This window comes from Lagopus muta, chromosome 1, assembly GCF_023343835.1.
Source record: "Lagopus muta isolate bLagMut1 chromosome 1, bLagMut1 primary, whole genome shotgun sequence".
In the NCBI taxonomy this organism is placed as follows: domain Eukaryota; kingdom Metazoa; phylum Chordata; class Aves; order Galliformes; family Phasianidae; genus Lagopus; species Lagopus muta.
The window spans coordinates 173,652,196-173,668,764 of NC_064433.1; the positions used below are offsets into that span (position 1 = coordinate 173,652,196).

At 47.6% G+C, this 16,569-nt stretch overlaps 1 protein-coding gene across 3 annotated transcripts in view; it reads right to left on the bottom strand.

Moving 5' to 3' along the window:
* Window positions 1-16,569, bottom strand: part of MTUS2 (microtubule associated scaffold protein 2) — a 267,070-nt gene that overhangs the window by 14,808 nt on the left and 235,693 nt on the right. For all 3 annotated transcript variants that reach the window (XM_048933633.1, XM_048933634.1, XM_048933635.1), the window contains 2 exons: window positions 10,698-10,764; window positions 2,721-2,935 (listed from right to left, as the gene is read on the bottom strand). In XM_048933633.1, coding sequence (XP_048789590.1) covers window positions 2,721-2,935; window positions 10,698-10,764 — 282 coding nt within the window. The remainder of the gene's footprint in view (window positions 1-2,720; window positions 2,936-10,697; window positions 10,765-16,569) is intronic.

The following is a 16,569-nucleotide window of genomic DNA, read 5'->3' on the forward strand; positions in this document are numbered from 1 at the left end:
GCAACGAACACAGGATGGATGTACAGCTGAGTATGAGTCAGGAGGGAAAAACTACCAGCACTCATCATGAGATGCTGGAAGAACCATGGATTGAAAAGACAGAGATACCAGGCTCACAACAGAGGTTCCGAAGCAACAGAGAGAAAAGTTTGCTCTACTTCCTGTGGGAACTGGGAACTAAGAGTTCTGGAGCAAACCAAAGGATTGGAGGAGGGAGAACTACTTGCCCCTCCACTGTTTCAGTGTGGTGATTAATAGCACTGCAGCAGACGAGGACATGAGAAATGTAAGTATACTGGTAGTCCAGTGACCTGCGTAACCCACGCTGCAGCGATCAGCCTGAGGGGAATAAAGTCACCATCCACCCTGCTGTCTTTGGAGCTTGGAGAAGCACTTCAAAGAGAAGCAGAGATAAGTCATCAGCTCTCCTAGCAAAAAATTAACTTGCAGAACAAATTCCTTCACAAATGCTAATGCCTGATGATCCAGGAGGGGCAAGGCTTGCAGCTAGAGCTGGTATCTCTTTCAAGACAAGCTGGCACACTTAACACAGGGAGGAGGATAAAAAAGCCAAAGCTTTTGGGAATGCCACCCACTCCTTTATAACATAACCCAAAGCAGAAAATTTGAGGGGCTTTGTAAGAAAAATGTTCTGTCATAAACTAAAATGAGAACCAAGAGACACAGTTCAAGAACAGACACTATGCAGTTCCAGAGAAAGACTGTGAAAACTCCAGTGTAGAGCAGAAAAAACTATTTTACAGCATCTTCCCAAGCATCTTTAAAAATCAATGCAGCAACAGAAAAAAGGCAGTTTGCCTGGGACAAAAGAGCTTGGTCACATAAAGCCTTTGTATTGCACTTTACAAGCCCTGCAAATCAATAACAGCTAACAGGCACAGCAATTAAAATGGGTAAAATCCAGAGAGACAGCTTCACCCTCCCCCAGATCTTTACATGGAAAAAGAAGAAACATCCCCATAAAAATATTTTTGCTGGAATCAGCTGTCAAAGATTATGGGTCCATTGATAGCAGAGTAAACAAACAAGAAGCAAGCTGGCAGCTTGTGGTGGGAGACCTGGGGAGGGGAGGTTCTGCCAACAGCTTCCTTTTGAGGGAAGGCTACGAAGGAGCCCGTAACACTGCTCTACTGCACAGGGCCCAGTGGCACACAGTGTTCTTGTCCCCTCTGCCTGCACGGTGGCTCCTGGGGTGGCAGGGGCACAGGCTGGGATGCAGTGTGTCTATCTGACATGGCTGGCTGAGCGGTGTACCTTACCACTGGAATTATGCTGTAAACACAGTACAAGAGACATAGAATTGTCATCATCTCAGTTTGTATTTTCACTTCTGTCTCAGGAGTTTTACAGGGCATAAATGGGGTCATTTCCCTTTTTATAAATGTTTGAGCTTAAAAACTGTGGACTGTAGCCTCTGCTGTGCCCCAACCTACTGTTCTCACAGAATCACAGGATCATTACAGAATCACACAATGTCCAGGGTTGGAAGGGACCTCAAGGATCATGAATCTCCAACCCCCCCAACACATGCAGGGCCACCAACCTCCACGTTTAATGCTAGACCAGGCTGCCCAGGGCCTCATCCAATCTGGCCTTGAACACCTCCAAGGACGGGGCATCCACAACCTCTCTGGGCAGCCTGTTCCAGCACCTCACCATCTCTCTGTAAAGAACTTCCCCCTGACATCCAACCTAAATCTCCCTTTCCTCAACTTAAAATCATTTCCCCTTGTCCTGCAGTTATCAACCCTTTCAAAGAGTTGATTCCCCTCCTGTTTGTAGGCTCCCTTTAGGTATTGAAAGGCTGCAATGAGGTCACCCCACAGCCTTCTTTTCTCCAGGATGAACAAGACCAGCTCCCTCAGCCTGTCTACATAGGGGAGGTGTTCCAGTCCCCTGATCATCTTCACGGCCCTTCTCTGGACCCTCTCCAACAGCTCCCTGTCATTTCTGTACTGGGAGCTCCACACTCGGACACAGCACTCCAGACAGGGCCTCACAAGAGCAGAGTAGAAGGGGACAATCACCTCCCTGTCCCTGCTGGCCACCCCTCTTCTGATGGAGTCCAGGGTACCATTTGCCATTCACTCCAGCCATTAAAAGTAGGACTAAAGTAACTGTATGCGGGAGCCTTTCTCCCTACCTACATAAAAATTGCAATGCAAGGAGAAATGTTTGTTTTGTACAATCTAAAAGACTAGTCTGAATGGTGGAGAAGACATCAGGGAACCTAGAGTGTATCACCCACTTGATATTTAGGTTATGCGTTACATGGATCCCACCTCACTGGTATCAGCAGTGGCATTTGAAAGAATGAGGGACAGGGTTCTACTGGCATTACTTCTGCATAACAGGTTCTTGCTCAACCATTGGTTTCATATAAATTGACTAGAATAGGAGGGACAGGGAACAAGTAGGTGTGGGGAGCAAAGCTAGTATAATTATTTATGTTAGTTGTAAAACATCAATAAGCATATTAAGAAAACACATGGCAATGTAACATACTGAACTATACTATACTGAAATGCCATTAAGAACCATAGGAGGGCAATGCCATAAAGATAATCTGGAATACATTTTTCTAGTCATCAGTCATCTTTACCAGTGTCTTCATGTTTGAGATTGCCTGTGTTTCATTACCTGAAACCACTCAGAACAGAGATGGTCTGCTTTTCTGAATCAAACAGGCTAGAACTGACCTGGTGCAGATGCTGAGACTTGATGAGATCCAGCTGCAGCTTGTGCTGCTCCTGCAGGCTCTCCATCTTGGCGCTGTAATCCTCATGTAAACGCTGCTCCAGAACCTGCAGCTCCTCCTTCTGCTGCCAGCGAAGCTTTCTCACCTCCTCCTCTAAGCGCCTCTCCAGATCCTCCTTCTCATTTTGTAATTTCTTACATCTCGCTGTGTTGATGGCTGAGGACACAAAAATAAGTATACAGTCAGGCTCTGAGCTCCTTGGGAGCAAGGGTGGCATCAACTCTGTAAATCACTGAGCAAAGTGGTTCTTGCCAACACTGGGACTCTCCAGAATCCCAATTGTGAACAGGCTCACACTCTCCTCTGTCTTCCTCCCTTTAACACTCATACACAGGAGTATTTATTTGAATAGAGGCATTGGCAGAGTCCTGCCAATGCCCACACAAAACTGGGGCCTGGAATAATACGAAAACAAGGAATTTCATGGACCTCCATTCTGTTGTAGGGATGTCCTCTTTCTGGCCAGCACAGTCTTGGACTAAAAAATCAAGTCTTTAGGGCATCTGCTTTGTCTTGGATGGTAAAGACAGCACATGTGACAATCACACTTGACACAGGGTCTTTCATGTGGGAGAAGAGATTTTCCTTATCTCCTTTTCTCAAGTCATAGTCTTGGCCATAGTCCCACTTACAACAACATACCAGGGAAGCAGAAGACCTACGGGTTCTTGAGTTGCATCCTATGCATATGTTATTTTCCATCTGTTGGGAGCTGTTCACCCCACAGGCCTTTTTCTTATACCACCTCCAACAAGGATGTCTTAAAACCATTAGTGCCCACTATTGTTACATTCAAACAACTATCTTGTGCGCTCCATGGAACCAGAGAGCACCCAGGACAGGCTACTACTGAGGGCAATCAGAAAGTGTACATGTTTTACTCTTGTGTACTAACCCAGTGGCAACGTCTCTAAATTCATGAGCATGTCTACAACTTGTTTTAGAAGGTGCAACTCTAGCATTCCACTGAGTCAAGAATGCTTCAATCTGTTTCCCCGTTAGGTTCCTCTTCTGTATTGTTCCTGGCTCCCAGGGCAGCAGTGTCACAGAGTACTCTGCAGCTTTTACTATGGCACCGAATAGTTGCAGTCAATTCAGACACTGAATTGACACTGAAGGCTTGATACCAATTAAATCAAAGAGCTATTGGGAAAGAAGTGATTAAAATTATCATGGTGATAACACTCAGAACACCACCACAAAAAAGGTGTGTTTTAGATGGCACTGAAAGTCCTGCTTTCTGATTTAGGTCCATAGCTGGTTTAGAAAAATACTGAGCTTTTGAATATACTGTGTCAGACGCTTATCCTTCCTTTGCCCTTCAAAATGCACAGACACATATGGCCTTGTAAGTCAGCATAGTGGAAGAAGCTGCCTCTGAAGCTGCAGACAACTTCAGAATGTTTCAAAACCATTACACTGATTGACATTTTATGTTTCCTGGAAGCAGAAAATCATGTGTTTTCCTGTCTTTTTCTACTATGGCGTCAGACTAAGCTCTAGTCTGCTTTGGTGAGGTCTCACCTCACGTCCTGCATACAGTTTTGGGCACTACAACACAAGAAGGATATCAAACTGTTAGCATTCACAGGAAGGCTACAGAGATGGGGAAGGGTCAGGAGGGCAAGGTGTGTGAGGGGCGGCTGAGGCCCCTGGTTCAGCACAGAGCAGGGCAAGCTGAGAGGGGGCCTGATGGCGGCTGCAGCTCCTCACAGGGCAGCGCTGAGCTCTGCTCTGTGTGACAGCGACAGGGAACGGCATGGAGCTGCGTCAGGGGAGGGCGGCTGGGGGTGAGGGAAAGGGTCTGCGCCAGAGGGCGGTGGGCATGGAACAGCTGCCCAGGGCTGTGGGCACGGCCATGAGCTGCTGGAGCTCAGGGAGCATTTGGACAGAGCTCTCAGACATTGGGATTGGATTTGGGGTTGTTTTTTGGAGCCAGAAATTGGACGTGGTGATCCTTGTGGGTCCCTTTCAGTGTGAGATGTTCTGTTAAACACGTTTTATTTCAATTTCCCTAATTGGCCAACTGCCGTGAGCACAGACCAAGTTAGATGTGTGTCCATGCATGTGTGTCCATGCAATGTATTTATCCATCTAAGCAACATCCAAACTTGCTCACTATGTCTATACTGTAGATAGATACTGCTGCTTTGGTCCTGTTCTGATCCTGATGTTTTCTGAAGCATTCGATGGACACTGTGCCCCTTTCAGGCTCTCTGCTCCCTACAGAAAGTGAGGCTGTATCAGGGAGTTCAGCACTGCAGCAATGCCACATAGAAAGCTTTCCCACCTACCTCATACCACAGCAGGATTTATATGGTCGTGAAACGTCCTGTCTCTGTGGTTTGGCTTATAGCTGTAAACTCCATCCCTTGCTGCAACAGTTTCACTTGGTGTGCAAAGCTACCAAAGAGCCCGCAGCTCTGGATTCAGAATAATTGAAACTTACTCATGCTTTAAATTGGAGCTGCAATGAAACCCTTCTCTTCATAGCCTCTCTAATGAGATTACCCAGCACACAGGGAGGGCAGGCAATGAAGTGACATGTTTTAACCAAAAGAAAGTCAATCTGTAACACTTCCCAGAACATGAAACTCTTTCCACCGCCTAAAACAAGAAAGTGCTCATGCTTTTCAAATCAAACTCTGATGCAGGTGCAAAATGGAGGAAAGAGGGCAAGTGTGTCTGCATGGCACATCCCCACACACCCCACATGCGAAAAGAGACAGATAATGAGGCCAGTTCCCAGGAAATTTGTGTTATGCTGAATATAAAACACCTCAAACAAAACAGCCTCCCTGCTCCCTGAGCTGCTCAATTTCCCACCTTGTTATGGCGCGCAACAGGTCAGGTCAGGTTGGGAAAGTGAGGGACAGGGAGATGTCACTGATGGTCCAAATCCTCTGCAGAAAACCAGAGCTGGAGCCCAGCCTCTTTACATTGCAGGGTCATAAAATAACAAGTTCCTTGGTGCTTACAAAGCTGTGAATGCACACATTCTTCTCCAAGCTGAGAAGCAGCACTTTTCTATTTCATTGCATGATGAGGTGTGTGACTCCACAACAATGCTAGAGGTAAAGGTGGAGGGTGTCACCCAAACCTAACCATCCTGCCTGGGTCCAGAAGGGTACAGCCCATAACAGACAGTGTTTTACACACATGGGTGTCTCCGATTCCCTGGGGCATCTCAAGCAGCACTGAACATCTATTTCTGGCCTAGATCTACACTGCCTAAGATGGGACTAGATACCCAACTCGCATGTAGACATTTAAAATAAGGTGAATAATTGCAATTATGCAAATATTTGGTGCCTTTATACCAACGCACGCAGCCTGAGTAACAAGCAGGAGGAACTGGAAACTGTGATGCACTCGGGAAGTTATGACCTTGTTGCTATCACAGAAACATGGTGGGATGACTCCCACAATTGGGATACTGCCATCGACGGCTATAGACTCTTTAGGAGAGATAGGCGAGGTAGGAGGGGTGGGGGAGTTGCTCTCTATGTCAGAGATTGGATAAACTGTGAGGAGCTCCCTACGAGAAGCAGTCAGGAACAGGTTGAGAGCCTGTGGGTTAGGATTAGAGATGGGACAAATATAGGTCAGCTGGTGTTAGGGGTATACTACAGACCACCTGATCAAGGGGAGGCTGTCGACGAGGCTTTCTTGCTCCAGATGCGTGAGATGTCTGGCTCACGGGCTCTTGTCCTGGTGGGGGACTTCAACCATCCGGACATCTGCTGGGAAAACCACACGGCGAGCTGCAAGAGCTCCAGAAGGCTCTTGGAATCCATTGATGATAGCTTTCTGGTTCAGGTATTGGACAGACCGACCAGAGGTGAAGCGTTGCTGGACCTGCTGCTCACCAACGCTGAGGAGATCATCAAAGGCGTCAAGGTTGGAGGCTGCCTGGGCTCCAGCGACCACGCCCTGGTTGAGTTTGTGATCTCAAGCGATGTGGGCCTGGCAAAGAGCAGGACCAGGACACTGAACTTTAGAAGAGCAGACTTCAAGCTACTCAATGGATTGCTGGCCAAGATCCCCTGGCGCGCTGCCCTCAAAGACATGGATGTTGAGGAGAGCTGGTGGCTCTTCAAAGATGCCCTCCTGGAAGCACAAGAGGTCTCCATTCCGCTGAATAAGAAAGTGGGCAGGCGAGGTAGGAAACCGGCATGGCTCAGCAAGGACCTGCTGAGAGAACTGAGGGCGAAGAAAGGGGTGTACAAGCTCTGGAAACAAGGCTGTGTCACCTGGGAAGAGTACAGGAATGCCGTCCGGACTTGCAGACGTGGGATCAGGGAAGCCAAGGCGCAGGCAGAACTGAACTTGGCAAGGGACGTGAAAAACAATAAGAAAACCTTCTACAGGTACATTGCCCAGAAGAGACAGGCCAAAACGGGCGTACCTACTTTGGTAAATTTAAAAGGAGAACTGGCTTCAACAGATGAAGAGAAAGCCGAGGTGCTGAATGAGTTCTTCACCTCGGTCTTCACTGGTGGCCAGGATTCTAGTCTTTTTCACGTCCCTGAACCCTGCATCCCCAAACCTCTATGTGGGGACCGAGGAGATAAATCCCTCCCCACTGTAAGGGCAGAGCAAGTCCGAGAGTGCCTCCTTAGACTGAATGAATACAAGTCTATGGGGCCGGATGGCGTGCATCCCAGGGTCCTGAAGGAGCTGGCCGAGGTGGTTGCCGAGCCGCTCTCCATCATATTTGAGAAGTCGTGGCTGTCAGGTGAGGTCCCGGACGACTGGAGGAAGGGTCACGTCACTCCCATATACAAGAAGGGGAGCAGGGAGGACCCGGGGAACTACAGGCCGGTGAGTCTCACCTCCGTGCCTGGGAAGATCATGGAACAGATCCTCCTGGACAACATGCTCGGTCACATAAAGAATGAGCATGTGATCCGAGACAGCCAGCACGGCTTCACCAAAGGAAGGTCATGCCTAACTAATCTTGTGGCCTTCTATGATGGAGTGACGGCATTGGTGGACAAAGGGAAGGCGACCGATGTCATTTACCTGGACCTGAGCAAGGCCTTTGACATGGTCCCCCACCACATCCTCATCTCCAAATTGGAGGGAAGTGGATTTGATGGGTGGACGACCCGATGGATAAGCAATTGGTTGAAAGGCCGCAGACAGAGGGTGGTGGTCAATGGCTCTGTGTCCAGGTGGAGGCCGGTAACAAGTGGTGTCCCCCAAGGGTCTGTCTTGGGACCGGTGCTCTTTAACATCTTTATCAATGACATCGATGAGGGAATTGAGTGCACCCTCAGCAAGTTTGCTGACGACACCAAGCTGAGTGGTGCGGTTGATACGGTGGAAGGAAGGGATGCCATTCAGAGGGACCTCGACAGGCTGGAGGGCTGGGCTCAGGTGAACCTGATGAGGTTCAACACGGCAAAGTGCAAGGTTTTGCATTTGGGCCGGAAGAACCCCAGGCACCTGTACAGGCTGGGAGGAGTGGTCCTTGAGAGCAGCTCGGCAGAGAAGGACCTGGGGGTCCTGATGGACGAGAGACTGAATATGAGCCAGCAGTGCGCTCTGGCAGCTCGAAAGGCAAATGGGATCCTGGGCTCCATCAGGAGAGGGGTGGCCAGCAGGGACAGGGAGGTGATTGTCCCTCTCTACTCGGCTCTTGTGAGGCCCCATCTGGAGTACTGTGTCCAGGTGTGGAGCCCTCAGTACAAGAAAGACATAGAGATTTTGGAAAGGGTCCAGAGGAGGGCGACTAAGATGATCAGGGGGCTGGAGCACCTCCCCTATGAGGACAGGCTGAGGGAGTTGGGCTTGTTCAGCCTGGAGAAGAGAAGGCTGCGGGGTGACCTCATTGCAGCCTATCAATACCTGAAGGGAACCTACACCCAGGAGGGGAGTAAACTCTTCAAAAGGGCTGACGACAGCAGGACTAGGGGAAATGGTTTTAAGTTGAAGGAGGGAAGATTTAGGTTAGATGTTAGGGGGAAGTTCTTTACTAGGAGAGTGGTTAGGCCCTGGAACGGGCTGCCCAGGGAGGTTGTGGATGCCCCGTCCTTGGACGTGTTTAAGGCCAGGTTGGACGGGGTCCTGGGCAACCTGATCTGAATATGTATGTTGGTGGCCCTGCTAGGCAGGGGGGTTGGAACTACATGATCCTTGGGGTCCCTTCCAACCCGGGTGATTCTGTGATTCTGTGATTCTGTGTAATTAGAGAGACAGTCCTGGACAATGGCCTGTCAAAGCTGGACCACCCTCCCTGAGTGTTGCTCTCTTTTCATTGACAGAGAACCTGAAGAATCAGCCTGCACCACACATGCAATGTTACACTATCTGAATTAGAGCTATCATCTATACAACCAAACATTAGACCAACCACCTGTACCAATCTTGACTACTCTAGCCTAGTTTTACTGATTCATCCAGACATTTGCAGTCTTACTTACATGGCAAACATGTACATGAGAAATCCAGAATTTCTGACCAATGCTCAAGCTGTTCATCTGGGCTGATAACTTTCAAATTAATGAGAGTCTGCTTATCAAAGTGTCTGAGACAAGTCAGAACTACTACTTGGCTGTAGTCAAAACAACTAAGTTACTGGTTCACTCTGTACTTTTCCCCTAAATGTTAACTTCAACTGCCTATGATTGCTGATGTTAGGTGACTGTTTTATTCTTTATTTGCATAAAGCTTGGCACAACAGGTAGAATTTTGTACAGCATAAAGATTCATCTGAGAATGAGAACAGCATAACCCTCATACTACACAGGTGGGATATACATCTCCACTAACATCCAAAGCTTGCACTGCTTTAGAGACAGCAAAGAACTGACTGACAAGAACTGATCTCACGCATGGCACTGGTTACTGCACCTAGCTTGCAGATTCAAAACACAGTTGGTGTCACACCACCAATTACAAAAGTAAGGGAACAAATTGATCCTCTGCTCCCTGCTGCAAATCCAACGGAGAACGTGAGCAAATCCAAGAGATAGGGCTTCCAAATGAGAAGTGGATATACAACAGAGAGCTTCAGATGTGCCCTTCCTAAGCACTTGTAGAAGCAGCTCCTCTGTGAGAGTGAAGAGTGATGCTGAGGATGGATGAAGTCAAATAACAGGATGAAACTGTAAATAATATTTTGCTATTGCCGCAGTATCCTTCGGCAACGGGGACAAAACTCTCTCTGAAATGGCAATCAGCCAAAATATTTCAGAGGGAGCACAAGCAGCTGAGCATCGGAAAAGGGTTGTGCTCAGCTTTTCTGCAATGAGACACCAGAGGCAAAGCAAAGGCAAAGCACAGCCCTCCCTGTTGAGAAGGATCTACATCCCTGTCTCCCTCAAGGGGAGGCAGAGCCACTCTGGGCTCACCAAGTCCCACATGACACAATTCCATAAAATCATCTGAGTTGGAAGAGAACTTTAAAGGTCATCTAGTCCAACTGTCTGCAATAAACAGGAATAATAAACAGCTCCATCAGGTGCTCAAAGCCCCACCCAGCCTGGCCTTGAATGTCTCTAGGGATGGGGTATCCACCACCTCTGTGCAGCTTCTTCCTTGTACTCAATCTAAATCTCCCCTCTTTTTTTTTGTTTGAAACCATTTCCCCTTGTCCTCTCACAACAGCCCATGCTAAAGAGTCTGTCCCCTTCTTTCTTATAGCTTCCCTTTATATACCGAAGGTCCACTCTCAGGTGGATTTATGAAGAGTCACTTGTTCAGTACAGATAATATACAATCAGTTTCAGTGCATCATGATGGACTTGTCTGCACAACAACAAAATGAAATCACAGAATCCCCTTGCCACTGGGTTTCAGAAGACACTTTGTCCCATGTATGCAGGCTACCCAGGATCAGATCACAGGGAATATTGGACTTTGTGTAAACTGAGAGAAACACTTCTGTTGTTATTTTGCTTGTGCTACTTACCGACTTCATCCCTGATCTTTGCAAGCTCAACTCCTAGCTCGTCTATTTTCACAAGAGCATTTTCTTTCTGTTTAAGGGAAAAAAAAGAGAGAGAAATATGTAGTCCCCGGGTTTATCCCAGATAAGCACTTTCACATGTTCACTTAGTAAAGCAGATTAGAATGATTCCTCAGATTTTTGGGGGCGGTGGGGTAGGTAGGGGGGATTATAATAAACTCATTCAGTTTTTCAAGCTTAAAAGCCACCACTCATTGGCCACCACTACTTTGGTTTGGCAGGAATACATGTACACAAAGCCACGTGCTCATGACAGCACTGAATACACCAATTACTCCCCTGTGTCTAAAAGGACTTGTCTACTATTTGCTGTTCAATCTGTGAACCATTCATAGTTGGACAACACATACAGGATGATACTGTTAATTCTGTTTGAACACTTTCATCTATTTGTGCCTGCATCTACCACAGTAATAGTGTAACAAAATAGTATGCTCACATAGTTGAATTTGCAGAGCAGATTACTGCACTTACACCATTCTAGACACGGTGAGCATACCCTACACAGAAGACACCTCTCCTGGCATGATGCTCATGCCTATTTCCACATTTCCTTCAGATTGTTTTATTGACTGCAAAGGATATGAGCTCCTTCCCTTGACCTGTTTCAAAAGAAATCTGAATACATCTGAATAATGAAGGCATTAAAACAAATGTGCTGGACAAAGGAAAAATAAACGATATTGTCATTAAGAATGCTGAATTACTGAGATGTGGGACTTTGATATTAGATATTCCATAAGCGCTGTGTAAACTGACAAAGAAAAGCCTCAGGAAAATCTATAGGAGTTTATTTGTTTAATGCAATAAATTGAAATTGGAAAAGTCCTGAATCAGATTAGGGAGAAGGCAAAGGAAAGTAGACATACTCCTTTGTGTAGACATGCTGGTCATGTCACTTATGGCTAGGAAAGCTGGGTGAAGCTGTTATAAATGTGTCCCAGGCTAGAAAAGCTAACGAATCTCTAAAGGACAATCTGGAAAAATCACATGTGAGAAACAAGGCAGTGTAGTAGCAAATGGAATATAAAAGATGGAATGAGCAAACAAGACTAATAGAAATCTAATGAAAGTGGAATGAATTCAGAGACTAATGTTTCTCTTTATTTTTCCTGCACTTAACTTCAGCTCTGTTAAGAGGAACACAGAACTGCTTTAATTGTGGAAATACCAGGAAATCCTAACCTGGAATTTGTAGTAATCCTTTACACGGTGCCATTTTGGGGTGACATGTACCATTTCCAAGGAACTCGCTTCCCCGACAATTTTACTGTAAACCAAATGATTGGTGGATCTGATTGGCAGAGCCAGCTCCATACACTGACACTGCTGACTAATGCACAGGGCATCGCCTGCCAGGACTGCAGTCTCCAGACTGCAATAGGCCTAAACAAAAAAAAAAGCTTTAAAGAACCCAAAAGATCCAGATTAAAATAGCCTGGTATGTGCCCCTTGCACAGATGCAGAAAACAGCATTCTTACAGAGATAACGTTTCCCCTTTTGGAGAGTATCACTGCATCTGCCCACACTGCCCAGTCGCTCCCTTTGGAGTCAGGAATCGTTCCTGACAGGCTGCCAGGAGCAGTGCCCTTGGAGGTATGTGCTCAGGGATACATTGGATATGGGGCTCACAGATGGGGAGCACACGCTTAAGTTACCCACTCCCAGAAAGTAAAACAATTTACAGCAAGGAGGCTCTGAGCCCCATATAGGTCATTTGCAGCATCTACAGATGAGCAGAACTCAATGGGATTGTTAATATCCTCCTTATGGGCAAAAAATGGGAATTAAAAAAAAAATTAAAAATAAATAAATACATGTCCTAGTTAAGAAAGAAGAGTTTAAATTTTGTTTCTACCTAAGAAATATGACAAACTCCTCACCTGACATTGCCTCAAGGTTTGCCCTACCTCTGAGGATGCCTGGTGATGAATTTCTCTCCAGAAGAGAGAAGTCACCATGGTGCCAGCTGGAAGAAGCTGTCCCCACACCCACCTTCTGGCATGAGTGCCATCCCACCCTGTGGAACACTTGGCAAACACCATGATGTTGGGAAGCAGCTGTGTTGATGCAGCTCAGGTGCTTTGGCTGTCACGTACCTCCCCTACCAACACTTCTTGTGCTGGCTTATAGTGCAGTAAGAGCTTCCACATTGCTCTTCCAGACCTCTTTTCCTGTCTCTTGAGACATCAGACATGTGAGGGGTGCCCTCAGCACCAAGTTTTATTGTAGTGCAGCTTTCTTGGAGGATTTTTTTTTTACTGAACAGTGGCATATCAGTTGGACTTGGACTCCATGGTCCTTATGGGTTCCAACTCAGAATATTCAATGATCAGTGCTTATTTTTCTCTTCTGTGAGAGAGTACTTGGGCTGATCACTGGATCAGCCTCATGGTCTCCTGGATGTGCAGTGAACTCACAAATCCCTGACATTTTCTGTTACTGTAACCTGCTTTGTCAGTGTAACACGATAGGATTGGACTGCAGGCATTCCTGGGACCGGTGTCAACGTGACACTAATCCCACATGAAAAAGCCTATCCCTGTTATCATCAGTGGGGCTCAGCACATAACCAGCACACCAGAGCCAGTGCAGCCAGGGCTCTGGGAATGCCAGTTCTTGGGAAACCCGGTATTACTATAGAGTGAAACTGGATCTGAAGTGAGAGCGAAAAGCTATCAGATCCAATGTGGAGATTCATAGGGGTTCAACCTCAAAACATCAAAACAATCAGAAAATCCCCACGCACACAAGGTCAAGTCCACCAAAACAAATGTGCAAGACTCAAAATTAACAGGATATCCTATTGAATTAATCAACATTCATTATGTTTATCGCAAATGAGTACTTGAAAGAGAAGGCAGAGCAAGCAGGAACCTTTCTGCCCTCCCATGGGTTTGTGCCCCATGGGCTCAGCAGACCCACAGAGCTCTGCAGCCTCCCCTCACTCGGACACTGCTTGGAATAGAGCTGCTCAGAGGGACTGAGAGCCAGGTCCAACCCAGGGCTTCATGGCTCAGCTGCCACCCCAGGGCCATGGCTGGTTCCAGCAAGTGAAAAGACTACAGACACTATGAGGAGACTGCAAGTATCCAGTCCTTCAGTGCAATAGGCAGAAAAAATGGCTATGATCTGAGCCAGGATTTTTTTTCTCTCCTAAATGTGAAAGCAAGACAGTGTTTGTTTGTTTGTTTTTCGTTTTTAACTAAGCAAAACGTTGCTTTTATTTTTAAATACTTTTAATGAATGACAATTTTAATTATTGCTTGGAAGACTTAGGAGAAAGATCTTCCATTGGCTGCATCCCAAGAAATGACTCTGAGACTGATGTACATCTCATGAACTAAAATCGTGCTCCTGATGGAGATGAAGGAAGTTGGCATCATACCTAACACAATGGTTAAGTCTTGTGTCTGGAATACGTCCCATCTCCTCAGCCAGAAGGAAATGCAGAACAAAACAGGTAGAATGATATGTTAGCTCTGTGCTAATGCTCTGTTGAATAAAAGCTGCGGTAACATCTCTTTTCCTATCATAAGCTTTAAAATATGCAGACTTCCCAGCTTTTCTCCTGTGAAAGACTCAGCAACACTGCAGCAAGTAAACCAGACACTCAATGTGGTACTTATGTACTTCCAATTCAATTTGAAACTTCCTGAAGTCCCTGAAGGACAGACAGAAGCAGCAGATTGGTGCAGCTCCTGGAAAGTGGGCAGGCAGGCAGGGGGAGGAATGTGACAACTTTCCAATTAATGACAGCAGCCATAAAGTTAGCAGTGCAGTTCTGAAAATAAAAATTAAACACAGCAATAAGCAATACTAAGTCTGCTTCACAAATGACACAGGTTAGGCCAGGAGGATCAGAAAACTGCCCAGAGCCATGCACCAAGTCACTTGCAGCAGGGAAAGCTACCAGAGCAGTGGGAGTCACAGCCACAAATGGACACGTTCCTCCTCCCTGATGACTAATAATGCACTTGCAGTATGCTGCATCCTAAGGTCTGAGTACATGTACAGACTGTCTGCAAACATTTCCTAATGCTCTGCACTGCCACCTAAAAATATGCATTGCCCACAGACTCTCTGTGGTACTGCACTGGTTATTAACATTGCTCCTTCAGAACAGTTTTCCTGTATCCAGAGCTTTTGAAATAAAAAAAGATTTAAAAAAAAAAAAAAGAGAGAGAGACTCTGACCTGCAGAGGGTGCTTAGTCATGGTTGTGCTTTATTCAGAGTTCCCTGGGGGCAGGCCATAAATTATCAGGAGAAAAAAGAGAATATACATTGGGAAACCTGTCATAGCAATAAATAGTTCAGCTGATACTTGCAGGAGCAAAGACTGCTGCCCACTGTGACTCATGTGCACAATGACCTACAGCCTTTCCTCCATCAGGGGGGCAGCAGTAATCCTCCTCCATCATTTCCTTTTGCCCAAAGTTCACAGGTGGAGCTGACCACCGGGACAGCCCCCAGTGAGTGCACTTCCACAAGCTCTACATTAAGCCTGACACTGTCCTTAACTCCATTTAAACACGCTACTAGGTAAAAGGGGACAGCATCAGCTTTTCAATTGACTGACAATGAGTATCTTAAAACTCCAAACTAATGAAGTACACTGCACAAGCACATGTTTTTGCCAAGAAAGCTGCTATTAAGTAAATTAAATGCATACGCTCATCTATAAACTCCAGGCAAAGGCCAAGGAACACAGCACCAAGCACTGTATTGGCTCTACCTGGCACCAGGCAGCCTCCTGCTACCTGTAGCTGTGTACCTACCTCTGCTCTCTTTCCTGCCCGACTCTTTCCGATGCTCGGGAGTTCGGTCCCGTTAGATCCATCCTGAAAGCAATTTCCAGGGGGTTGGAACTGGCTGATCGTTAAGGTCCCATCCAACCCAAGCCACCGACACGTCGGAAAGGAGTGTCAGAGGTAAGCCCTTAGGACAGGTAGGGCCGCCTGATCTCTCTTCAAACTTCACCCAACTTCTTTGGCGTCTCGCACCTTTGCACGCTCACCGACAGCGCGCCCGAAACCCACCGCTCTCTGCGGCCGCCTCCCAGTCCCAGCCCCGGCACGGCACCACCGAGCATCGCCCCTCCCGCCCTGGGCTCCCCGCTCCCGGACCGAGGGACAAAAATATCCACAAGTACCATGCGGTCCTCGCAGAGCTCCGCCGAAAAGCAGCGCCCCATCTTGTCCCGCAGCGTCAGAACGATGCCCTGGCGACGCCGTCGTGACAAAGGGCAGGGGCCGCGCCGTGGTAACGGCGGGACGGAGGGCAACGGTCCCGCAACTCGCCGGCCCCGGCCGCGCTGAAACCCGAGAGGGAGCCCGGGCTGTCCCCGAAAGGCGGGTCCTCCTCACGGCGATCTTCATGCTGCGCCCGCGGTCATTTATCACCGCGGTCCCGCTCCTCCGCAACCCGCCCGGACGTCCCAGCGCTCGCTGCCGGCTGCGCCGCGGACATCTCGAGCTGAGCGCTGGCCGGGCGGCTGCCAACGCTGTGCGCACTGCGCGCACTGTGCGCACGCTGCGGCTCGCTGCGCTCCTCGCTCCCGTCGTGCCGCTCCCCCCCCCCTCCCCTCAAGCCGCTGCCCCTCTCCCGAAGCGCTCCTTGAGATCCCCAGCAAGATCACTGCCCGCGGTGATGCGCAGGACTGCAAAGCACAGACCTCTGCAGTGTGCAATGAGAGTTTTGTAACGCTTCAGGATGATTTTTTTTTCCCCCCAGAGAAATGACTCAAAGTGTGGCTATCGGTGATCAGTTGCATAAGCAAGACTGAAACACAGAAGTTGGGCACTGCAGTTCTG